This window comes from Brassica napus, chromosome A8 (assembly GCF_020379485.1).
Source record: "Brassica napus cultivar Da-Ae chromosome A8, Da-Ae, whole genome shotgun sequence".
NCBI lineage: Eukaryota > Viridiplantae > Streptophyta > Magnoliopsida > Brassicales > Brassicaceae > Brassica > Brassica napus.
Window position 1 is genome coordinate 21,818,742 of NC_063441.1, and position 23,604 is coordinate 21,842,345.

Consider the following 23,604-nt stretch of genomic DNA (forward strand, 5'->3'; position numbering starts at 1 on the left):
TACTCTGGAAATTACAGTTTAAATTAATTTAAAACTATGTTAATTATATAATTTGGTATTTTTTTTTGTTAAAACTACCGTCAAATGTATTCTAAATTTGATAATATATCTATCCACAACACAAGTTATCTATACTTAATGTTTTACTTAAGCATACTAAAATCCAAACTAGCATAGTTTGGTGAGATTTCTGAAAATGATGTGTGATTTGAAGATGAAAGAATCTGATTATTTAGATAACGTTAACGTGTGAAATTTTTTTAAATGTTGTGTGAGCAATCGAAAACATATACATATCTCTTTTAAAATTATTTGCTGATTTTTGTATAGATTGTTTTCTATTTCTTTAAGAGTAGGAATCATTTCATGTTAGTTATAAGATCTTAATACTAACAAAACAACTTATATTACTATAATAAGTCGCAAAATCCATATAGATATATTTTTTCAATCCATGCAAGATTCCTCTGCGGTAACAGATCGACTAAAATATTTGATAAGAGTGACAGTTGGTTGAAATTTAATATTTTATCCTATGGGATTTTGATTCATGCAAATCAGAACTATCAATTTGTATGTAAAGAAGGTGTAAAAAGAATACTAACCATCTCAGCCTCTCAAGAGTCAAGTCTCAAGTAGCCGAGGCGAAGATGCATCCAAACAGAACAGTATTCATGACATCCAAACATAGAAAGTTTATTTCTTGTTGTCTTCTTGTTTGGTGTTGTGATTCGGTCCATTCAAAGAGATGGGCCATGGCTGCATAAGTTTCATATAAAAATCTCGGTCCAATACAACTGCAAGCCTACTTCGTATTTGTACATTATTTGCGGATTCTATCTTTTCCTTTATATTACCTGCGTTTAAAGTAATGATCATGATTCATGTCTTTAAAACTCTAGTGAACGTGCAAGAATGTGCATATAATTTTTTCTTACGTACCACTTTGCATTTTAAATAATCAAGGTATACACAATAATGGACTTGTAACATTAATAGATAGAAGAAAACCAAAGACAAACTAATCTCTTTCCATATAAGTTCTTAAAGTTACTTTCAATTACCATCGAGGATTATATATCAATTTTGGTAAGTAAATAGTATAATTTGTAAAATACTGATAGTTAAGGGTCCTTTTTGCAAATTTTCTTATGTTATTACATGTGTTCTACTTCTAGAAAAAAAAAGGTATGTGTAAGAATAGAAATGTCAATGGCGTTTCAACGACGACAGCGCTCCTGCGGAGACCGTCCTAACGACTGAAACATCTTCTCCAAACATGTCTAAAGTATAAAACCCACGTTTATTAGACCTCGAATTATCCTAAAGTGTCGTCCTTTACTTAACCCGCATCGAAAGTTTCCATCTTTTTTCGTTTACTAATCATGGAGGTGGAAGAAGATAGCAAGATTCCTGGGATTGTAGAAGAAAATGGGCATGGTGGAAGTGATCTGACGAAGAAGAAGAAGTATTGGATGGGTTGTCTTAGAGCTGAATCTGACGAGAGTGGTAACGTTGATTTGAGTGTTGATTTCCCTGGGGAACGCGCTGAGCCTACTCATCTAGTCGTCATGGTCAACGGTCTCATCGGAAGGTTTCTTTAGAGTTCCTTTTGTTGTGTGTGTTTGGTTGTATTCGATTTGAAGCTGTTTCTTGATAATGTTTTGTGTGTGCAGTGCTCAGAACTGGAGATTTGCTGCTAAGCAGATGCTTAAGAAGTATCCTCAGGATCTCATCGTTCACTGTGAGTCCTTTTCTCTCTCCATGATTGATGGAAATGATCTTTGAAGGAAGAAAGAACCACACTTTAGATTCTTAGAGCTTCAGTTCTTGTTTCTCTCAGATCTTTACTGAAGATCCAACTCTAGATCTTGTTACCATAATGAGTATTGAGATTTGGAGAGAATGGTTTGTGATGATTTGGAACCCTTTTGCAGGCAGTAGACGGAACCATTCTACACAGACGTTTGATGGAGTTGATGTTATGGGTCAAAGATTAGCAGAAGAGGTATGACTAGGACCTGCTTTTTTTTGTTCTCTCTGCTTGAGTTTTGTTTTGCAGCTGAAGTAAGATTTGTGTTTTAGGTTAGGATGGTGATCAAACGTCACCCAAGTCTTCAGAAGATTTCCTTTGTGGGACATTCTTTAGGTGGCTTGATTGCTAGGTATGCAGTTGCCTGTCTTTATGAGCAAGATCTTCCACAAAACAGTGAGGAACCAAAAGAGAGAATCGGTGGATTGGAGCCTGTGTGTTTTATAACTTCTGCAACGCCACACCTTGGTTCAAGAGGACATAAGCAGGTGAGTTTAGAGCAGAGTAGACTTTGATGTTGAGTTATGAATTATGGAAACTTACAATTTGGTTCGCATTAGGTCCCATTGTTCTCTGGATCTCACACTTTGGAGAAGTTAGCTACGCGTATGTCATGGTGTCTTGGTAAAACGGGGAAACATCTTTTCTTAGCTGATGGTGATGATGATGGGAAGCCTCCCTTACTCCTCCGTATGGTTAGTGACCGTAGAAACCTTAAATTCATGTGAGTGTTCCTCCACCAACTTTGTGATCTTATGGTTGAAACCATTCTCCAATAATATTATTCATCACGTCTCATCTGCTTTTGTGTACAGTTCTGCTTTGAGGTGCTTCAAGCGGCGTATTGCTTATGCAAACACAAGCTTTGACCGTATCCTTTTCTTCCTCAGGCCTCTTATTTTCACTACTTTACTGCAATTCATTTGAAACCTTAACCTCCCTTTTGTACATAGACCTAGTAGGCTGGAGCACATCGTCTATCAGGCGACGCAGCGAGCTTCCTAAGGTAATAAATAACCTTTCAGTGTTTAATATCATACACTTGTGTGTTATGCTGAGTCAGCCGTCTCATATCTGATCTTCTCAGCTTCAACGCGGTCCAGTCAACGAGAAGTATCCTCACATTGTAAACGTTGAAGCACCAGGTACTTCAAGTAACCATGAGGAAGTTCAATCAGAGACCAACTCAAACGAGTCCAAGAATTTTGATATGGAAGGTTGGTTCGTTGGAAACTCAGACTTCTTTTCTTGATTTGTGTAATCATCATAATAGAAAAATATTTTGCAGAGGAGATGATAAGAGAGCTAACAAAAATGAAGTGGGAACGAGTTGATGTTAGTTTCAGAGGAACCGTACAAAGATTTCTCGCTCACAATACCATTCAGGCAAGTGTTCATTATCATCATTATTATCATATGATCATTACAGGTGGCTCATACTCAAATCTGGTTAAAAAAAACATTACAGGTGAAAACGAAGATGATCAATTCAGCTGGAGCAGATGTTATACAACACATGATTGACAATTTTGAGCCATAGTGTATCTGAAGATTGCAGCACGTCCCTCACAAGGGGAGATATACATACCTCTCTGTAAAACTATAGGAGTAATAAATTTTGTATTCCCATTCTGTAACCACTGATCTTACAATGCAACTTAAAACTATAAAAGCCTCTGGAAAGGAACAACACTTCAACCTATGAACTTGTTCGAGTTATAAAACAAATACATGAACTTTATAGTTATTCTCATAGTACCACAAGTCTCCTTCAAAGATTATAAATGAAATATGAATCAACAGCTTAATAAAAAAGATTAAGCAAGTTTGGAGGGCGGTTTGTCAAGGGATCTCCACTCCCAGAGCATCCACACAATCGATGTGCCTGTTAAAAACAATAAAAGATCATTCACACTATGAATGCAACGCAACCTACATGAACTGATTGAATACAAGAGATTTAAATGTATGGTGATTGCTACCAAGCCATACCTGCAAAGAAGGCCACGGTTGAGAGATTGGCGATGGTCATGGTATGGTAGAAGAGGTATTCAGTCAGAAAATGGCCTAAGGCGTAGATAAACGAGAGAAAGGTAGCCAAGTATAACGGTTTGTTTTCGGGGTTGAATGCACAAAGAAAGCAAAGAGTGCAGGTCAATAGTGTCCATACTCCAAATGTACGTCCATGAACTTCACTCACTGCAAAACAGTTAAAACAGAAGAAAGAACATCCTGAGTAGTGAGGAGGGTACTATTATTGTAATAAACCAAAAGGAGCCATCACTAGAAACCTAAAGTTAGACACCTCAAGTTCAACTATATCTAGATAATCTTTTTTTTTTGTTTCCTATTCACAAATTGTTCATATGATGCAAAATTGCTACTACATTTGTTATCAGAACCAATGAACTAAACACTTCGGTGACCTTACAATCACAGGAAAAACAAAACAATGTTCCATAATACTTCCTTTGTCGAAATCAAGCACCACAAACTACGATGAAAAAAACAGAAGAAAAACATCAAGTTGCTTCTGTTCTAATACATCTACATCATCTGATACACTTCACCTGGTCATTGACTTACTTCAACAGTATTGTATCAACAAGAAAAAAGGTTATGCATTGGACTCTGTAAACTGTAACCAATTCTAGATCCAAATACTTTCCCCCTTCCTAAAATCTAGCGAATGGTGGTCCACTTCCTAAAAGTAGTTCCTTCACCAATGAACTGTATAAGAATTACTAAGATTTCATATCTTTCTTGGATGTGTTGCTTCGGTCTGCTGTTCTTATGGTACTAGCTAGTCTCTTTCTCCTACATATCATGTATGTTGATTCAAAGAACAGGGATCCACTGAGAAAAATGTCAGACCAGAAACAAACATTGTCCTCAATGAAAGTAACTGCCTAAGTTGAACTTAGGGAGGATCATGCACAATAGCCAGTCATGTGACTTGTTATTACGAGCAATTAAAAAGTTCTAATATTCCCAAACATTCACATCATTATAACTTGAAGAAACTTTGAACAACTACTCCGGGGACGCAAACAAAAGATAATCTGTAAATTAATAATCTCAACTTGCAAGAAAGACTAATCTTGGAGAGATAAACAAAAAAAGCCATAATGATCAAGAAAAAAAAAATACCAACTAGCTCAACTTTGCAATTAGAGGAACATTAAAAACCAAAAAAAATAAGCAACTAGAAAGAGCATGGATATGTATGTTCAAAGAACTGAATTCACAAAACCATTGACCTTACAGATTCAATGGACTAGCAAAAAATCAATATCAAATCCAGAAAGCCCCATGTTCTACATCTCATACTGCTTAGGGATCCCAAATTGGATCCATAACTCAATGAAGTCACGGAAAACTAAGAACCTAGTTCCTCTGAACGTGGCATTATCATTTACACAAAACACAGTACATGCACTGACAAATGTATGACTAGGAGGATCTCAGAGACTAAGGAAGTCAATTGGATAGAATAATTTTCTCAAGTAACAACGAAAGTAACGAAATTTTAAGCACCATTTAATAGAACAATTGTAAAATGGATATTAAAAAGAAAAAAGAGGAGGGAGGAGAAGAACAGAACTGGTGGTCTGAGAGAAGACGGCGAGACGAAGAGCCCAAATGTTGAAGAAACCAAACCAAACCGAAGCTAGTCTCAGTGAACCAACCACCATTAGCCAATACCCTAACCCCTTCATCTTCCTCCTCGTTTGCTTCGTTACTTTGTGATTTGATCTTCAGATGCGCTCTTTCTTGTTTTATTTTTATTCCTTTTTGAAATGCTGTCATCCCTGATTTTATTTTATTTTCTTTTAATGGTGAAAAACAAAATGAAAATTATAGCTTCTAGTGATAAGATGATTATTAATCCCATGGATCAATTAGATTGGACTAAGCTCACCGACTGTTTCAATGCATAATTTATTAAATTTATTTTTCAGTTTAATTTTATTGGTTGAAATATAGTTATGTGTATGGATAATGATGTTTTTATATAAAAAGTATACAAAATAATTGTTTTTTTAATATGTGTGTACAAATATAAAGTGACATTTATAATGTAACTGTTTTTATGTATACATTGTATTTTTTTGCTGAATTTTTTTTTATCAAACTACTTAAGTACCTTTGTGTTGATATTTTATTACATTGTTTTACATATCTGTATGTATCTCTAAATGTATACACATGAGACTTTAACTTGTTCTTAGTTTATTTAGTTAAAAATTAAAAGAAGATTCTTTATATTCGGCTAAAAACTCTTTTTTAAAACCTTCACCTTAATCATGCTCTTACACCAATGTGTGTTTAAATTTCCAAGAAAACCGTCCTTTAAAAGTCACATCAAATAGTCAGGTCGCCTTTTACTCTACTCCAAAAGTAAACTCGTTCATGCTGTACATATAGGTATAGCCGTATAGCTCACAGTTTTTTGGGTTGTGGAATAAAATAGAATTGTTTGGGGATTGGGCGAGAGATCTGCGTGCACGTTCACGACAAATTAGATTCAGTTAACTATTGGGTATATTAGTTTAAAAACGTATAAGTAGCGTAGGTTAAGCTGAACGAGGATCGTGGATGATAGCTGTATTTTGTTCTTTTTCTTCTTCTTCTTTTTTTGAAAATAAACATTTTTAGACTTGAGACATTAAAGATGGTAAAGTCCTCCTCACGTTTATTTCTTTTGTATCAACTGTGCATCACTAGAATTAGACTTAAATGAATAGAGATAATGAATTATATACGAAATAAGCATGACTTGATCGTTCATTATTACGTCCATAACAGCAAAACAACCATATAATCACTATCAAGAACAGAAATAATTCGTCAAAAAAAGAAAACCAAGACTGACACAAAAAAACGTGAGCTCCGCATAGAAGCGGAAAGATTCCTCCGACCAAGGCACAAAGAGCCGCGAACTTACACGTAAGCCAGTAAAGGCAACCTCGCAAAGTGGAGCCCTATGTTGTGTGTGGTTGGTCACTTACTGATCAGGTAGAGAGAGAGAAAGTCAAGACTCAAGAAGGAGGGGATAGCGTAGTCAACATCTAATCCGAGCTGGCAGTTCTTGCCAACTTGTTCCCAGCTGTGCTCCAACATCTTTTCTCTTTGTACCCCTCAACTAACTCTATATTTCGGACTTACCCTTTCATTCGCACATAATTAAACCTGAAAAGAAATGATTAACTACTTAAAAATAAACTTTTGCAAACACAGACGTCGCTTTATAACATAGTTAGCCAATCTACACCACTGTTTTGATTTTCGAGGATTTGGCCCATATGTCGGCTACTTGTCAAATATTTGATGTTACATCGAAAATTTAGCCTAATGTCAGTCTCTTTCCAAAATTTATAAGATCTTTTTTCTCATTTTGCCTTGTATAATAGTCAATGATTCTAGCAAATGTACATTAATATAAACTTAGTTATTTAAACTAAGAAAATATCCAAGATAAAACTCTTATTCCACAGTATATGACTTTCGACATTAAAATAGATTATGAATTTCTAGAAACAACTTCTAGATGATAAGAAATAGATGTATAACAATATAATATTTTTGTGAGATGGTAAACAATATAATTATATTTGTCTTATCTAGACTAATACATTTATATATCCATTTGTGGATTTTATCTGATGCAAGATGCTATAGGCCACAGAATTTTTTTTCCTTTTTTCTTTTAAGTAGAACCTCATAATATAACTGGCTACATCAGTATAATGGGAATTAAATATCTCATTTAATAGTTTGGGCCTAATCTTTTATATACGGATAGAATAAGACGTCAATGGACAATTCCAGAAAATATAAGGAAACAAAGGAGGGAATGCATAAATGGGAAAAAAAATGCAATTTCTGCTTACTTGTCACACTTAAAATCCAGACACAGGGCAAAGAAGACGACACCGTTCACTAATGGTTAGGTTGAGATAATCCAACGGCGCCATTAAACGCTGCGTTTTATTCGTCACCTTCGTTTCCATTACCTTAGTTCCCAAGTCATCGCTCCTACTTTCCATGCTGTCTACTCCAAAACAGCTCCATTCCCTAAACCACTAAAGAGCAATGGATCCTTGTCCTTTCATCCGTCTTACAATCAGTAATCTAGCTCTGAAACTTCCTTTAGCGGCGAAGTCGTCAAGCTCCGCCGTGCATCCCTCCTCATCTCCATGTTTCTGTAAGATCAAACTCAAAAACTTTCCACCGCAGACCGCCGCCATCCCCTACATTCCGTTGGAGACCACTCAGTTCCCGGAGATCCAAACCCTCGCCGCCACGTTCCATCTCAGCAGCTCAGATATCAAACGCCTAGCGTCCAGATCCATCTTCGCTTCGAAGCCGTCTCTCAAGATCTTCATCTACACGGGAAGCGCTGGCTCTGCGTGCGGCGTAAACTCCGGCGGTCTTCTGGCGGAAGTCTCAGTGCCGTTGGATCTTGCTGGGACCCAATCGAAGCCGTGCGTGTTCCACAACGGCTGGATATCGGTCGGAAAAGGAGCCGGAGCTGGGAAAGCGTCGTCGGCGGCTCAGTTTCACCTGAATGTGAAGGCGGAGCCTGATCCTAGGTTCGTCTTTCAGTTCGACGGCGAGCCTGAGTGTAGTCCTCAAGTGGTTCAGATTCAAGGCAGTATCCGACAACCCGTTTTCACTTGCAAATTCAGTTGTCGGAACACGACCGGAGATCGTACTATCAGGTCAAGGTCAGTTTTCCGACAAACCAAACTATTCTTACCACATTTGTCGGAAAATTGAGTTGTCACTTTTTGATTTTTTTATTTTATTTTATTACTTTAGTAACGAGGAATCAAATCAACATGCGCTTTAATCTTTTTGACGGATCTATTGAAACTTTACTCTTTTAAATATTTTACTAAATAATTATTATATGTTTGTTTATGGATCAGATCATTGCCGACGGAGACGAGTGTTCCCCGGAGCTGGCTAAACTCGTTCGGGAGCGAGAGAGAACGTCCTGGTAAAGAGCGAAAAGGATGGTCAATAACGGTCCATGACTTGTCAGGTTCTCCAGTAGCTATGGCCTCAATCGTCACACCGTTCGTCGCATCTCCTGGAACCGATCGTGTTAGCCGGTCAAACCCCGGGTCTTGGCTCATCCTCCGTCCCGGAGACGGTACATGGAATCCCTGGGGACGACTTGAGGCGTGGCGGGAACGAGGCGGAGCCACTGACGGACTCGGTTACAGATTTGAACTTATACTAGACGGGTCAAGCGGTGCAGGGATCGTGCTTGCGGAGTCGAGTATAAGTTCTCACAGAGGTGGGAAGTTCTCGATCGAATTAGGATCGTCGCCAACAGGTAGTGGTGTGGGCCGAACGAGGAGTCGTGGCGGTGGAAGCGGTGGAGCGTCGCCGGCTAATAGTCCGAGAGGAGGGAGCGTACAGAAAGGGTTTGTGATGGCAGCGAGTGTGGAAGGTGAAGGGAAGTGTAGTAAGCCTTGTGTAGAGGTTAGCGTGCAACACGTTAGCTGTATGGAGGATGCAGCTGCTTACGTGGCGCTTTCTGCAGCCGTTGATCTTAGTATGGATGCTTGCAGGTTGTTTAATCAACGGATGAGGAAAGAGCTTTGTTACCATAGTGAGTCACTCGGCTGAAGATTTTTATTTTTGTTTACAAAAAGTAGTCACAAAATGGCCTTCGAGTTTTTTTTTCTTTTTGGGAAAAAGATCTTCAGTAAGGCACTAACAAATTAGGTTGTACATAGTGAGTTTGCATTTTGGACTTTGTGTGGCTTTGTATTGTTTTTTTTTTTTTTGTGCGAGTGAGATGAAGAGTGAGTTTCTTTTGTCACTCTTCATCTGACTTTGATCTGATTATGCAAGTGTATAAATTTAGTAAATCAAATTAAGAAAGTTTGTTTTATCTGTTGGATGTTAGATGTCCATGGTAGTAAACTCTGATAATAAACTTAGTTTGGTTAGAAATGAAATTAGCTACAGTGTTGGTGTTAGTTGTTGAGAAGATGAACGTGGACCATTGCAAAGGTGTGATGCAACTGGACTTTAACTTGTTTGACTATCCGAACCACACACAAAAAAAATAATATATCTAATTTTGTAGCATGAGATATGAATGCTTTATGTTGGAACATATAGCATAGTAATTGTAGCCTATATGCGAGGGACGATAATAACAACAATCGATAGGCTAGGTAGCTGCAAATCAAGTATTTAGTTTAACGGATAAGACTGAGTTAGTTACTTGGCGGTTATGATGGCGCAGTTATCAGGTGACAGACGACCACAGAACCAAGAAAATGAAATTTTTCTTTAAAAAAAAAGTATATGGACCAAAGTCGTTAGGGAAGAAAGATGAGAGAGATAACAAGCACTCACATAAATGCAATTGAATGAAAAAGAAGAAGGCTAGTAAACAAACTAGAGATGTCAGCAAGGAAGGACCAACCCTGCATTGATCGGTCCTCTATTGCTCTAACGAGGGCCCAAACTCCCTAATACATCGGGAGTGATAGCAACTTGTGAGACCCACCAATTCAAATAGATGACACAATTTGTGTGTGCGCTTTCGTGAAATTCCACCGACGTTCCCAATAAATAAATAAATAAAACAAAAATAACAAAGAATCTAGAAAATTGTCCTTATCCTTTCAAATTTGGAATTAGGGAAGCTGAATCCATCTTCTTCTTACACCTATTACTTTCGTTACCTGTGTTCAGATTTAGTTCTTTTTCAGACGATGGATCACTTATACCGATTGTGGATAATAGAGAGAACCGAGACAAAGCCTAGGCAATGCGATTTGATGACCTGTAGTACTTACTGTCTTTTATAGCTGAGTTGTACTGTTTCAATCGTTGGTCACAATTATGTGGATTCTAACTCTGTTATGTTTTCAGGTTCTAGTCGTTAAACCTTTCGCCAAAAAAAAGCTAAACTAGTTGCTGCGTCGTTTTGGGCCTTTTTCTTAAATTAAGAATATGAAGTATACTCCTGCATGGGCCATATAAACTAGCAAAACAAAACCCGGCTGCTAACTCAATTCAGGCCGAGTAAAATGGCGGGTGGGTTGATACTAGTTACAAAATCTTTTTGTTCAGGATGGTTATGTTCCATATCACTCGACTAGGATTGAGTCGTGCCAACCAGCTTCTCTTGACAACTCAAAAAGAGGTGTGGCTTTCCTGGAGATGCTTGATAACTGTATGGACCAAATACGTGGGCCATCATCCCCAGAAGGTCCTCACCACCAGAGAGTGTTCATGCGCTGCGACGTCAACTTTGACACGACCTTGTATGGTCGTAACTCGTTCATTGGTCGAGCTGCTCACATTGAGTTCCTTGAGTCTGATATCTTTGCAAGATTCATAATGTGGTCATTCCAAAATCTATTCCGTTGACAAAATCTTGGTTACTGGAGAATACATTTTTGAGATAGAGAAAGATTCAAAAACTGTGTATATTTGTAGGACAATTCTTTCTTTGGTTAGCTTTGTGTACACTAAGTAGCCGGATGTACTTTGCAGCAGAAGCTGTTATTTGTATGTTATTAGAACTCTGGTCTCTGTAATACTTTCTAGCTTCTAGAATCTCTCTGTATCGTTATTGTTAATTAGTGTTGCAAGTTGTGACGCCTTAGATAAGATCAGTTTTGTGGCCGTGTGTTTGATATGATGAATTAGTTGCGTATCAAAACATTATAGCTAATGCAATTATCATGTTTGTCTGCATCAAGGTTGTTCTAAGAGCAACTCCAATGGTGTGTAACACCATTGGAGTCCTTAGGAATATAATAGATTTTTTTTTTGCTTTTTGAATAGTTAAGGATTTGATTCTAAAATGTATGTCCAATGGTGTTACTCAATATGGAGTCCATAGCTGATATATCTATTACATATAATTTCTTTACAATTTCCAATTCAAAACAAGCCATGAATTCAAAGAAGCAGGCAGGTGTTTACCCAAGATACAGGAAAAAGAAAAGACAAAAGAAAACAATACGAGTGAATCGAACCTGTGACATCTTTGGAGTGGCCTGTCAACTGCTTGAGGACAGAAGGCTCTTGCGAGAGACTACAAACAGTTAAGGTCCCATCTGATGCTCCATATGCAAGTAGATCAGAACTCATATGGCCAAACTTCAGAACAGTAACTACACAAGAGTGAAGGAAAATCACAAACTAAGTCGATTAAATCCAAAAGAAGATGTAAGAAAATACCAGAAGATTTGCATTGGTCGAAGATGCAATGCATTCCCACAAAAGAATAAGCATGTTCAAAACCACCACCACCACGGCGAAAGGAATGATCACCATAACTGAAACTCGCGCTAAAACTCAATCTCCGGCGCGAAACCTGATTAGCACTCCCTAAATCCTACGAATGAATAAAAAAAAAGTCTACTTACTCTACTTACTCTATAGTTCCAAGAAACTGAATATTGCAAGCAAGTCTACTTACTCTACTAGAACTGAAGCTCTCTGCTTCAAACTGATGGGAGAGTGGACCTGGTGAAGGTAACCATCGACCACTGTTCCCTGGGATCGTGACCTCGTTGGGCTTGTTGGTGGAGCCGTTGCAACGCGCGAGGAAAGCGCGTATGTGCTTAGCAGGGGAAGGAGGAGGGAAAGGTCTCTTGAAGATGCGGAGAGGCGTTGAGCTCGCGCTCGCCGGCGAGGGTTTGAATAGGCTAGGCAAAGGGCTTGGACTGTAGAAAGGAAAGCCTGAAGATTTCGCCGCCGGAGTTTGATCGGAGGAAACAGAGGTGCTCTGTTTTGATTGTTGTTCGATGGGTTTTCCGTGACAGATCCCCATTAATTGTGAGATGGGGAGTTACGGGGAGGTGAAGAATTGTGATTTACAGGAGAAAGTAAGAAGTTTTGCATCATACAGCTCAGAAACTCGAGATCCTTTGATTGCTTCGGCTTCTCTTCCCCTCACAAAACACATCCCTTTCCCGATCCAATCAGACGTTGCCAGCGCATCAAGGATCAACCACAAATAAATCCTTCATTAAGGATTCAACCTTAGCGTAACGTCAAGTTTAATTATTATTTTATTCTTAATGCATAAGAACTAGCGCTAAGAAATAGCTAATATCCTGCGTTGCAGCTGGTCTAAGTAAATGCATGTGTGAGTACTTGTTTTTAGAATACGTTATCTCTTCCATCTAATAAGAACATTCAAATGCATTGTTGTCTTATATGAAGGGATAAGAGTTATTCGTTCATTCCTTTTTTTTTGTTGGTCAAATTCGGCAGCTATAAGTACTGAGACTTTAAGAAATTTATTCTTTGATTATTCTATTGCGATAATAATTTACAATTTCATCATCACGACAAGTAACTCAATTTGGATTTGGTTTTGTTTTGAGAAGTCATAGTGGTGCGACCGCCCCGGCCCTGTTGGCAGTTATTACTTTTATCAGTTTGAATATGCATTTCTCCTAGCCAAGTAATTGTAGTTGTTTGTTGACCTTCATTAACTAAGTCCAAAACATCATACAAAAATCTCTAACATTACAAGAAATAGTTTACATCCGAGATCATAACGTTACCAAAGATTTTCATAACCAGGACTAAAATCACATTCTCCATCTAAACCTTCTAAGTTTCATAGTGACCCAAAAGAGTGAGTGAGACTTGGTCCTTCATCAACTTATTTCTTTGGTCTTCACATCACCTCTTTACTAATCACAATGCCCATCAATCTACACGGTTCCGCGTCCTCAATCATCTGCACTACACTCCTCATCGTCGGCCTTCGTCCAGGTTGTCTTGCCGTGCAGAGGATTGCAACCCTCAGCATCTTGACTGCATCTTCTCTATACATTTCCCCAATGTTCTTGTCCACAACTTCCATAACACTCTCTTTGCTATTCAGATTGTTACTAACCCAATCCACTATGTCTTTGCTCTCTCCAAACTCTGCCTCTATCGGTTTTCTCCCCGTGACTAGCTCCATTAACACAACTCCAAAGCTATACACATCGCATTTCTCATTCACCTTAGACGAGTATCCATACTCTGCAACAAGAAGGGCTTTGATGTTAATAATGTAATGTAAAACCATAACAAGCTCATAAATAAAAAGTTAATAAAGTCTCTTTACCTGGAGCCATGTAACCATATGTTCCCGCAACAACAAGAGTTGAATCTAGACCACCATTTTTGTCTTGGAGAATCTTGGCAAGACCAAAGTCAGCAATCCTAGGCTTGAAGGACTCATCTAGTAATATGTTACTTGACTTAACATCACGGTGAATCACCGGTCTCTCATATCCATGATGCAAATACTCGAGTCCTTTACCTGCACCAAGAGCAATATCATACCTAGTTTCCCAACCGAGATTCGACTTCTCACACGAGTGAAGGATGTCCCATAAGCTCCCTTTAGGCAAATACTCATACACCAGCAAGCTCGAGTCATCGCTAGTGATGCTACAATACAGTTTCACGACGTTTAAGTGCCTTATTGAGCTTAGTGTTTGCACCTCTCTTTCAAACTCTTTCGATCTTCCTTCGTTCTCCTTGAGAATCGGCATCGTGCTGCTGAAGTTCTTCTGAGTAAACGTGTCTGTGCTACTACGACGAATGTATTTGACTGCTAGCTCTTTACCATCACCGAGTACTACTCTGTACACATCGCCGGAACCTCCTCTACCGATTAAGTTCTCTTCTTTGATCGAACCGATGATATCATCTTCAGTGAAACTCATCCTTCGGAACGACTTTATACTCCAAGATTCACGTCTCAGGGTTTGTTTTTCCTTCTTCTCGGTTTTCTTGAAGTACAAGAAAAGCACAAGAGACGCAATCAAGATCAGTAAACCGAAAACTATACACAGCACAAAGACGTGAGTGTCTCGATGCGATCTCGAAGAACTCGTGCACCGGTTAAAGGACTTGATCGTCGTGCTGCAGAGTCCTGGATTGCCGTCGAAGCTACCGGTATAAGACGACAAACTCAGAGGAACCCGACCTGATAACCCGTTGTTTGACAAATCAAGAAGACTAAGCTTCAGAGACGACAAGCTCTCTGGAATCTTCCCAGAGAGCTTGTTGTCCGAAAGATTCAAAGCGTTGAGCGTCGGAAGAGATCCCAGCGTGTGCGGGATCTCTCCCGACAACTCATTTTGAGCCATGCCCAGCTCGCTGAGCATCGAACACGACCCGATAGAGTTCGGTATGTCACCGGAGAAGCCATTGCTCTGCATCTTTAAACTACTAAGCCCCTTAAGCTTCCCGATGGAGCTCGGAATCCTCCCGGAAAACCGATTATCGTTAAGCTCGAGTTTAGTCAGAGCTTCAGCCTCACCAATCTCCTCAGGCAGCTCATCAGAGAACTTGTTGAACCCCAAATACAACGCTCCGAGCGTTTTCGCGTTCTTTATATCGGCGGTGATTGAACCTTCGAAGTTGTTGTTGGCTAAGTCGATGATCTCAACCTTCGGTAACCCCCAGAGTCCCGCGGGAACTGTTCCCTCGAGGGAGTTATGGTTAACTCTGAAACTCTCAAGAGTCAAACAGTTCCCGTAGGACTCAGGTATGGAGCCTGTGAGATTGTTTTGCAAGAGGAGGAGAGCTTTCATCGTCCCTCTCTTGCACATATCCGGAGGGATCGGTCCGGTTAGACGATTCTCCGACGCATCGATGAAATCGAAATCAGATAGAGAACCGAGTTTCGGAGGGAGAGAACCGGTTAAGTTGTTCGTGTACAGAGAAAGATTAACCAGATCTTTAAACTCGCCGAACTCAACCGGAATCTCCCCGGAGAATCTGTTTTCGAAGAGCTGTAGAGAAACGAGGTTGATCAGAGTTCTTAACTCCGATAAATCGCCTTCTAGATAGTTCGTGGAAGCGTCCAAGAGAGTCAGATTCGTCAAGCTCCCGAATCCGAGAGGAAGCTTCCCGGTCAAGCTGTTGTTGTAAACCTCGAGCTGCCGGAGTTTCGTGAGTTTCACTATCTCCGGCGGAATCTCTCCGGTGAGAGTACTATCGGAGATCTCCAGATTCTGAAGCTCCGTCAAGTCTCCGATAGCCGGAGGGATGTTGCCCGTGATGCTGCAGTTAGACAAGTAGAGCCACGAGAGACTCCTCAGCGTAACAACCTCTTCGGGAAACTGCGTCGTATTAAACGGATTATCACCGAGGCTCAAAACGACGAGTTTCGTTGCGTTTCGTAGCGATTCCCAAGGGAAAACGCCAGAGAACGCGCTGTTGTTTAGGTAGAGATACTGTAACTGACTTAGAGAGGAGAAGTCGGGGAAGGATCCTGAGAAGAAGTTGTTGCCGAGATCTAAGTACGTGAGGTTCGTGCAGTTGTTCATATCGGTTGGGATGGTTCCCGAGAGTGAGTTGAATCCGAGAGAGAGTTTTTGGAGATTCTTGAGATCGGAGAGTGAATGGAACGGGAAGGTTCCGGATAAGGTTTGATGAGAGAGGTTGATCTCTGTGACGGAGTTTGTGGAGTCGCAGGTTACTCCGGTGAAGCTGCAGTGATTGGAGTTCAGCTTCCATGAATCTAAAGCGCCGGGGTTTGAGGTTAGGAGGGAGGATTTGATGTTGAGTAGGGTTTGGAGGTCGTCGGAGGAAACGATGGAAAACAGAGAGAAGACGAGGAAGGAGAAGAAGCCTAAGTTCCGAGATGACGGAGACATGTCGGTGAGTTTTAGCCGGAGGGGAGGCGTGGCGGTGGCTGAGTTAAGTGGAAACTTTGTTTCTTCTTCACATTCGAAAGTGCCGGAGGAGTGTTTGATAATGGCGGGCGCGAGAAACCAAATTGAAACAAAATTACACTCAAAGAGTCTCTTTTACTAATTTGTATTGTATAGACAACTTCGTCAATGGGCCCACTGGGCCCCAATACTTTGGTTTGTCGATTTGTTCTGGGTTTGATCGAGATCAACGAATTTTCTTCGAATCTTCATGCGGTTTCACATTTGAGTATTTGACTCGTCAAAAAGCGTATCGAAGCTTCATGGGAAAAGAGAAGAGTGGAACAAAAGAAACAAAAAAACTTTTAGAGGAAATAATTTCTTCGATAATTAAAGCCAAAGAAAAGACAAATCATTTTTTTTAGAAAAGATTTACTTTTCCTTTATTTTTCAACAAGTGCATGCACATGACGAGAAAATGTACTTATCAACAAATACAGGTTGGACTTTCACTTAGCTCTTTTTGTAATATCAAAGCCTTCAAATACTTTCTTTTTGTTTTTTTTTTTTATCTAAACTTTCTTTTGGTTTAAAATCTTGAAATAAAGCTATTTGCTTTTTTCATACAATAAGTTAACTACTTTATTTCTTTTAGCTAAAGCTAGCAAGTTACTTTAAGAAAAACTCTCCACTCATGTAATCGGAAGGTGACAAGAGGAGAAGCAAATGGTTAATAGCGAATGCTTACAACAACCCAATTCTTATTTGAAGAAATGCCATGTAAATATGACAAAGTAGATATTTATCTTTCTATTTTTGATTTTACAGTACTATAACCTAGTTTTTCAAGGTTTTCATCTTTCTATTCGCTTTCTCTACCACCAAAAACCTATATAAAATGGTTCTCAGGTTAAAAGAATCGACAGCAGTTTAGGTATATAAATCTTTTTCGTACTATAAAACTCATAATATGTACTGCAGCTAGATACTTATCTCTAATTAGTTAATTAATGAAACGGAGATGCTAAATTTTGTTATCCGTCTAGAAGGGAGGGAGGTGTGAAAGCCGCCCTAGTTGACTTCGAATGAGAAACCTTTCACTGGTGAGTCGGTAACACCACGTTTTTGTGCTTCTTTATATCAAAATATAATCTCGAGCGCCAACAGATTTGGAGGTCCCAACATGGCCACACGTGTAATAACTGTTTATATGTTTTTCACTTTTTTTTGTGGTCATGGCATTACACCGAAAGTGTTGTAATGTTTATTTAATAGTAATAGTTATTTTCTTAATAACATGGCCACACGTGTAATAACAGCTTTACGTTACTTTTTACTGAAAATAACTAAGAAAACAAAACGGGTATCTTGCTAACTAGCTATTTCGCACCATTAAAATCTGAAGTGAAATCCATAAAGTTTATAAAGTCCAAACTAAAAGATATTTTCTATAATTTTATTGCTATTAAAATTAGTTAATTTATATACATATCATAAAATTTAATTTAGATAGAATATATTTCTATTTGAGATCAATTTAAGTTTATAGTATATTTTTTTATGAGCCATTAAAAGCACAATAAATCAATAATAAATTATCTTATTTAATTTTACAATTCTCTCTACCTCAAAATTTTAGTTATGAACTTGTGAATGGATTAACGGTGTTTGTTTTTAAATTGATGTGTCAAAAACAAACAAAAATATTCGAGAAAGAAATTCGATTATTTTGCAGATTTGACAACACCATAAAATAATTACTGATAATTCGAAAGTATCATTGCATCTCAAAAATATTGGATTTGCTAGCATTCCTATAGGTGCTTAATGTCCGCAAGAGCCACCCCTGCACTAAAGTAATACCAAGAGGGTGCCAACATTTAACCTTATCGCACTCTGAAGTAGCATCACCTTTTATCCTGACTGTTTGTATTATTAGCTTTACGTTAGTATGCAACTGAGGCCCAATAACATGTGAACACTATACTGGGCTTTACCGATGAGCTTAAATAACCAAAAGGTATGCTAAGCCAATACACACGAAAGCCCATTTGTCTTCTTAAGAATTACTCAAAGATCCGACTTTAAGAGTTGTCTTAAGGCCATGTTTATTAGAGGTTTTTAGGATATGATTCTTAGCGTAATATAAAAACTGTTTTTTAATTTTAACTAAGAAAAAATTAAAATCTTTTCTTGAAACTTTTATTTAAGAATCAATTTTAATTTTTTTTAGTTAAAAATTAAAAAAACAGTTCTTATATTACGTTAAAAACCAACATCTCCAATTGAGAATTCTATCCATTGGAATTCTTAAAATATATATGTATATATATATTTTATATATGTGTATGCAGTTGTGGAGTCTATTACTTTTGTAAAGAACCTCATCCAAAAATTCTTCACACATATATTAGAGATGTTATAAGAACTCTCCGATAAACATGCCTTATCCAAAAAAAAGAGTTGTCTTAGCTGTTGTCATCTTATACAATAAAGGAGAGTTGTCTCTCTCCTCCTTGAGCCACCTCATCATTGAGTATGGGGCAAATTTGGACACGTGGCGAGCTATCTACTTCCTATTTTGTATTTTCAATTAACGCAAATTCGTTATGAGCTTATGATTTTATTGGGTCCTTAATTATATCACATCTTTGGGCCAGGATTGTCCAGGTTTTTTATTTGCAAGAAGAACCTTCATCTTCTGGAATCAGTTGCCGTGACCTTTTGGTACCCATCTCATCCGATCAAACTCGGTTTTTCTTTGACCAGTCTCCATTAATCCAATCAATAATTTCACTCCACCTCCTCTCCCACTCTGCCTCATTTATTCAGCCTTAACATCGTCGAAGGTAACGGTTACAACTCGACCTATAAATGTGTGTAGGATGCGATGAAGACCTTGACCGCTCAGATACCGGAAAGATTAAATGACATATATCAGAACCGATGTCGGATGAGTGTAAGTTACTCTTTTTTTAATTTATACTCCCAACTCTGATTGACTTATCTTTTTTCCTGTGAACATCATCCTCACCGGTGAATCTCTCTGACGATTCGATTCAATGATTTAACTGCTGAATCCAATGAATTTCTTAAATATATAAATGAAGCTGGTCGTTGTAGCTCCACCATCGAAGTTCCTCGGCTGAGAAGTCCGTCCATGTAAATGTGAGCATCTGTTCGGGTAGAGAAGGAGATGGGATATGGTAATTTTCCCCACCATGAACCTTTTTTGCTTTAGTTGTCTTCTCATGTTTTGCTTATGCTTACACTACTGTGTCCACAGTTCTGTTTCATCGTTTGGAGGAAGCCACCCCAATATCACTTCACCATCACTCATACGATATGAGTTTCTTGAGGTTCATGTTGTCTGAGAAAATAAGCATAATGATGAATTGATGATATTTTTCATAATTATTCTGTTGGCATGTTTTGCAGATATATTTTCCATGAAGACAGTAACTCTGCTCGAGAATCTAATACTGCAGGATTGCTTTGATCAAGATGAGGTAAAGGAACTTAATATAATAAAGTTTTAATCTCACATAACTGACCTATTGAATTATGAGCATCCAGAAGGAGTTTTTCTGTTCTTTGGAGAGGAAACTTCAGATTCCCTAGGCATATTTAAAGGCTTTAAATAGTATAGATATGTATAGTTTTGCAAGGATGGACCCGCAACATACAGGTGATTTGTTGAAGTAATTCTCATTATGGTAGTTTTTTGGTACCCATAAGTCGTTAGACTAATTTGTTTATGATGGTCAAAATAGGCATTTGGAGAAGCAGGATTACAAACTCAAGGAAGCTCATAAGACCGTGTCATCCAGAAACTCATTATATCCATTCATTTAACAGTTAAGGAAGCTGATGTAATTTGTTTCGTTACTCACAGTGCTTTGGAAGGAAAATAAACAGTTAAAGCTTCTTCTCTAGCAATTGTTTCTACCGGCTATAAAGAACATTAAACAACTTACTTTCTATAAACCAGGAAAGACCGGTCCGGTTTGTGCTGGGCCTGAATGGATGGGTATAAGATTAGATTTTAGTTTTGCAGAGAAGTCGTGTCTTAGGACACTGTTTTGATACCTATATGGCTTATATACTATGAACATCCAGAACGCGTTTTACTGGTTTTTGGACTCAATACAAAGAGGTAAATTCAGATTTCGTGGTCATATATTGTAAAAATTTAATAGTATATCTATATATATATTAATATTAAATATAGAAAAATTAAATTAAATGACTGAAATAAAATTACATGTATTAATATAAGTTTATATGTCAGAAAAAGGATATAGCATAGTTTTGATTAAAAAATCCAGTCAATAAAAAGCGGAAAGAATAAAATATAACAGGATATATCTTCAAACAGTTATGTAATTTATAACATTTAATTTAAAGATCTACTAAATTACTAATATTTGCATTGCCTTTTTTCTCTTCACAACAAAATAGTAAAATAATAATAATAATACAAGCTATACTATAACAAAAATAATCCAAACTAGAACTTTTTGTTTACAATGAAAATGGCATCAAACAATAAAACAATAATGCAGTAGACAATACAAATTAATCAAATAAATATACATTGAAAGCGAAACTTAGTAAAAAAATAGTAGACCATACATTACAGAATTATTTTTAAAATGTTAATCAACTACATAAAAGACAAATTTAGCCACAACCGTGAAAATACCTACAATAATCACTACACTTCAATCATATCGTCAAATTGGCAGAAAGACATACCAAAAGCTACGAGGTGTGTTAAGTCGAGGGGATATTTAAATGAATAGCTTTTTTTGTTTGTGGTTTTAAGAAGAAAAACGAACAATATAAAGATGCACACCAGCTTCTCTGTCCTGAATCTTCGGCGCTTTCGTATGGCTTATAGTTATGCTTTCAACATACAACTTCCCACGCCATTATTTACTCTACAAACAATCAAGAACCTACTCTACAAACAATCAAGGATATCAACTAACAGAGAACTAGATTATAGTATGTGTGGTTATTTATCAGTATTTCAAATTTTCAACCAAAAAAAAACAATCAAAACATAGGCTGGAAAAAGCATGATGAAAATATAACAATAATTATTTCAACCAAAATATCAGAGTTATCAAAAATAGATAATATATACAAATGTACATATAGTTGTAATTTTTAGTATTATATTTCAAAGATTACTAACAATTTAAAGTATACTACACATTTTAAAATATTCGATAAAATTTATATAATACTATATATATATATTATTTATATTTTTCAATTACTTACCCGCCCGTAGGGCGGGCCAAACCCTAGTAATCAAAGAAAATAAAGAAACAAATAAAAGAATTAAAACGTTTTGAGAGAGTTAAAGGCGCAAAAGAAACGCGGCGAATGACGAGAACGTGGCTGCGTAGGGAACGAGTTGCAAAGTATCCGCATCCGTGCGTCGCATAGCCAACATGACACCATTTAAAAATCCACGTATGAATATAATACTGGTACAACGTAGCCTATCCAAGGATATCGAGGCATAAGTTTGAGAATAAGACCATGTGATTTCCCGAAAATAGAAGTGTAATGAAATATGAAGAACGTTGGTTTGCTCTCCTCTAAGTCAGGTAAAATGAATTTGTGACTTGAGTTTGCTAACACCAAAGGTGAATTAAACAAACATTAAAAATGATTTGGATTTTGAAATACAATCACCGATCCATAAAGTTAATAATTAATTAATATTTTGGAACTCTTCAAAGTGTGAAATAGTAGAGTTCATATGTAATATTTAGCTTGCTGACAGTTAGGAAAACATATTTAGATTTAGAATAAGTGATCAAATCAATAATATATGAAGCAATTTAGTACTTTTATTATATATGGATATATAAAACATTAAGAAAATAACTATTACTATTAAATAAACGTTACAGATTAGTCATATATTTAGATTTGTTATATATTTAATAACCAAAATATTTAGACATTTGAAGAAGAAAAAATTAAATATAATAGTTTTCGACATGTATTTCACGACAACGATCTTTAGTTACCTCTAAACAACGACTGAATAACGACTAACGAGTCGGACCTAACAATTGATCAAGGCAATAAATTAACATTTTCTGTTGGACTTTTGCGATGTATTGTCTCCTTTTTCTACGTAAATCGATCCATATTTGGCTCTAAGATCCAAAGTTGGAAAATTATCGGTCACGAAACGACGTACAATTCAATTTCTCGGCAATCCATAAAAGAGAACTAAAAACTTATAAAAAGGCAAAAATTAGTAAAATTAATTTGTATCAAATAATGATTCCATTGCGAGGCACAAAAATTTGACTCATCATGAGATATTGAAATATTCATGATCATATATCATATGGTTTCTTCAAATCCATATACTTTATATAAACAAAGCAACTGCTTATTTACGTTCATTGCGTTTAACGTCTTTAATTCCCTTTTCTGTAGAATTGTTATATTAATTTCTTTAAATGAATTTACAAGTTCAATTTTTTTTTAATGATTTTACGTAGAGAAGATCATTTGAAATATAACTCGTCAAGTGAAGAATGAGTCAATGTTTGACTTGTAATTGCATGGGAGTTTACGTAAGATTCGACGTTCACATGCCTGCCTGGTCTTGAATATTTCGAGTATATAAACAAATAGAAGAGAACCCATCATTTGCCTACCCATATCATCATTTAACTATAACCTTGATAAAAGAAACCCCCTTTTTTTTTGTCAACTATTTCTTTCATTCAAATAACTTAAAACACAAAGTTTTCAACAATCATACATTCAAGGCTAGCCTTTGCCAAAGAAACAACCTGAACATAATCAATATAAGGAATGAAGCTAAAAGATAGAGGATTGAAGAGAGTAGCAAGGCTTCTACCGTCATGGAGAACACCTGCGATCTCTTTCAAACCAGACCCTAAACGCAGGGTAGATATGAAGACTTGAGAGTCTGAGAATATATGAAATCTAAGGAGGCTTAATTCCTTAGCCTTGAGAAGAACTGAGCAAATCATCAAAGCTCCAACCATGAGTGAAGATCCCACCAACACTAGAGAAACATCCTTTGCATCTTGACAGTTCCAGACAATTTCACAAAGGAAA

General features: G+C 37.3%; 5 protein-coding genes and 1 long non-coding RNA gene across 8 annotated transcripts; 3 read left to right on the forward strand and 3 right to left on the reverse strand.

Annotated features, from left to right (window-relative positions):
* The first annotated feature begins 1,183 nt into the window (after positions 1-1,183).
* Positions 1,184-3,560, forward strand: LOC106362397 (lipid droplet phospholipase 1). The gene is made up of 10 exons (XM_013802289.3): positions 1,184-1,594; positions 1,677-1,744; positions 1,938-2,008; positions 2,086-2,301; positions 2,374-2,537; positions 2,629-2,684; positions 2,767-2,819; positions 2,901-3,030; positions 3,102-3,199; positions 3,282-3,560. Exons 1-10 carry the CDS (start codon positions 1,386-1,388, stop codon positions 3,351-3,353), a joined length of 1,137 nt encoding a protein of 378 aa, XP_013657743.1. The 5' UTR covers positions 1,184-1,385; the 3' UTR covers positions 3,354-3,560.
* LOC106362398 (ergosterol biosynthetic protein 28) lies at positions 3,423-5,761 on the reverse strand. Its single transcript, XM_013802290.3, has 3 exons — positions 5,418-5,761; positions 3,806-4,012; positions 3,423-3,698 (listed from the first exon to the last, which is right to left on the reverse strand). The coding sequence occupies exons 1-3, from the start codon at positions 5,530-5,532 to the stop codon at positions 3,631-3,633; spliced, it is 390 nt and encodes a 129-aa protein (XP_013657744.1). The 5' UTR covers positions 5,533-5,761; the 3' UTR covers positions 3,423-3,630.
* A 1,866-nt stretch (positions 5,762-7,627) lies between these two features.
* On the forward strand, positions 7,628-9,727 carry BNAA08G26040D. The gene is made up of 2 exons (XM_013802288.3): positions 7,628-8,544; positions 8,749-9,727. The coding sequence occupies exons 1-2, from the start codon at positions 7,910-7,912 to the stop codon at positions 9,455-9,457; spliced, it is 1,344 nt and encodes a 447-aa protein (XP_013657742.1). The 5' UTR covers positions 7,628-7,909; the 3' UTR covers positions 9,458-9,727.
* A 1,945-nt stretch (positions 9,728-11,672) lies between these two features.
* Positions 11,673-12,824, reverse strand: LOC106360295 (CDPK-related kinase 5-like). The gene is made up of 3 exons (XM_013799885.3): positions 12,282-12,824; positions 12,041-12,197; positions 11,673-11,973 (listed from the first exon to the last, which is right to left on the reverse strand). Exons 1-3 carry the CDS (start codon positions 12,633-12,635, stop codon positions 11,759-11,761), a joined length of 726 nt encoding a protein of 241 aa, XP_013655339.2. The 5' UTR covers positions 12,636-12,824; the 3' UTR covers positions 11,673-11,758.
* A 460-nt stretch (positions 12,825-13,284) lies between these two features.
* Positions 13,285-16,640, reverse strand: LOC106362393 (receptor-like protein kinase 7). Its single transcript, XM_013802286.3, has 2 exons — positions 13,932-16,640; positions 13,285-13,846 (listed from the first exon to the last, which is right to left on the reverse strand). The coding sequence occupies exons 1-2, from the start codon at positions 16,477-16,479 to the stop codon at positions 13,494-13,496; spliced, it is 2,901 nt and encodes a 966-aa protein (XP_013657740.1). The 5' UTR covers positions 16,480-16,640; the 3' UTR covers positions 13,285-13,493.
* A 2,477-nt stretch (positions 16,641-19,117) lies between these two features.
* LOC111198086 lies at positions 19,118-20,654 on the forward strand. Of its 3 annotated transcripts, none has more exons than XR_002653691.2 (6): positions 19,118-19,203; positions 19,361-19,435; positions 19,587-19,682; positions 19,763-19,985; positions 20,053-20,164; positions 20,250-20,654. It is a non-coding gene; the product is annotated as an uncharacterized LOC111198086 (long non-coding RNA). The 3 variants fall into 3 exon arrangements; XR_002653690.2 differs by having other exon boundaries at positions 19,129-19,435; positions 19,763-19,835; positions 19,915-19,985; XR_001273062.3 differs by having other exon boundaries at positions 19,165-19,435.
* The last annotated feature ends 2,950 nt before the right edge of the window (positions 20,655-23,604 follow it).

Coding starts and splice junctions, on each gene's coding strand:
- LOC106362397 (XM_013802289.3), top strand. CDS start 1,386: ATGGAGGTGGAAGAAGATAGCAAGATTCCTGGGATTGTAGAAGAAAAT. Junction 2,009..2,085: donor GTCAAAGATTAGCAGAAGAG/GTATGACTAGGA, acceptor TTTGTGTTTTAG/GTTAGGATGGTGATCAAACG. Junction 2,820..2,900: donor GACGCAGCGAGCTTCCTAAG/GTAATAAATAAC, acceptor TGATCTTCTCAG/CTTCAACGCGGTCCAGTCAA.
- LOC106362398 (XM_013802290.3), bottom strand. CDS start 5,532: ATGAAGGGGTTAGGGTATTGGCTAATGGTGGTTGGTTCACTGAGACTA. Junction 4,013..5,417: donor CGTCTTCTCTCAGACCACCA/GTTCTGTTCTTC, acceptor ACTGTTTTGCAG/TGAGTGAAGTTCATGGACGT. Junction 3,699..3,805: donor AACCGTGGCCTTCTTTGCAG/GTATGGCTTGGT, acceptor TGTTTTTAACAG/GCACATCGATTGTGTGGATG.
- BNAA08G26040D (XM_013802288.3), top strand. CDS start 7,910: ATGGATCCTTGTCCTTTCATCCGTCTTACAATCAGTAATCTAGCTCTG. Junction 8,545..8,748: donor GATCGTACTATCAGGTCAAG/GTCAGTTTTCCG, acceptor TTTATGGATCAG/ATCATTGCCGACGGAGACGA.
- LOC106360295 (XM_013799885.3), bottom strand. CDS start 12,635: ATGGGGATCTGTCACGGAAAACCCATCGAACAACAATCAAAACAGAGC. Junction 12,198..12,281: donor AGAGCTTCAGTTCTAGTAGA/GTAAGTAGACTT, acceptor ATTCATTCGTAG/GATTTAGGGAGTGCTAATCA. Junction 11,974..12,040: donor CGACCAATGCAAATCTTCTG/GTATTTTCTTAC, acceptor ACTCTTGTGTAG/TTACTGTTCTGAAGTTTGGC.
- LOC106362393 (XM_013802286.3), bottom strand. CDS start 16,479: ATGTCTCCGTCATCTCGGAACTTAGGCTTCTTCTCCTTCCTCGTCTTC. Junction 13,847..13,931: donor ATATGGTTACATGGCTCCAG/GTAAAGAGACTT, acceptor TTCTTGTTGCAG/AGTATGGATACTCGTCTAAG.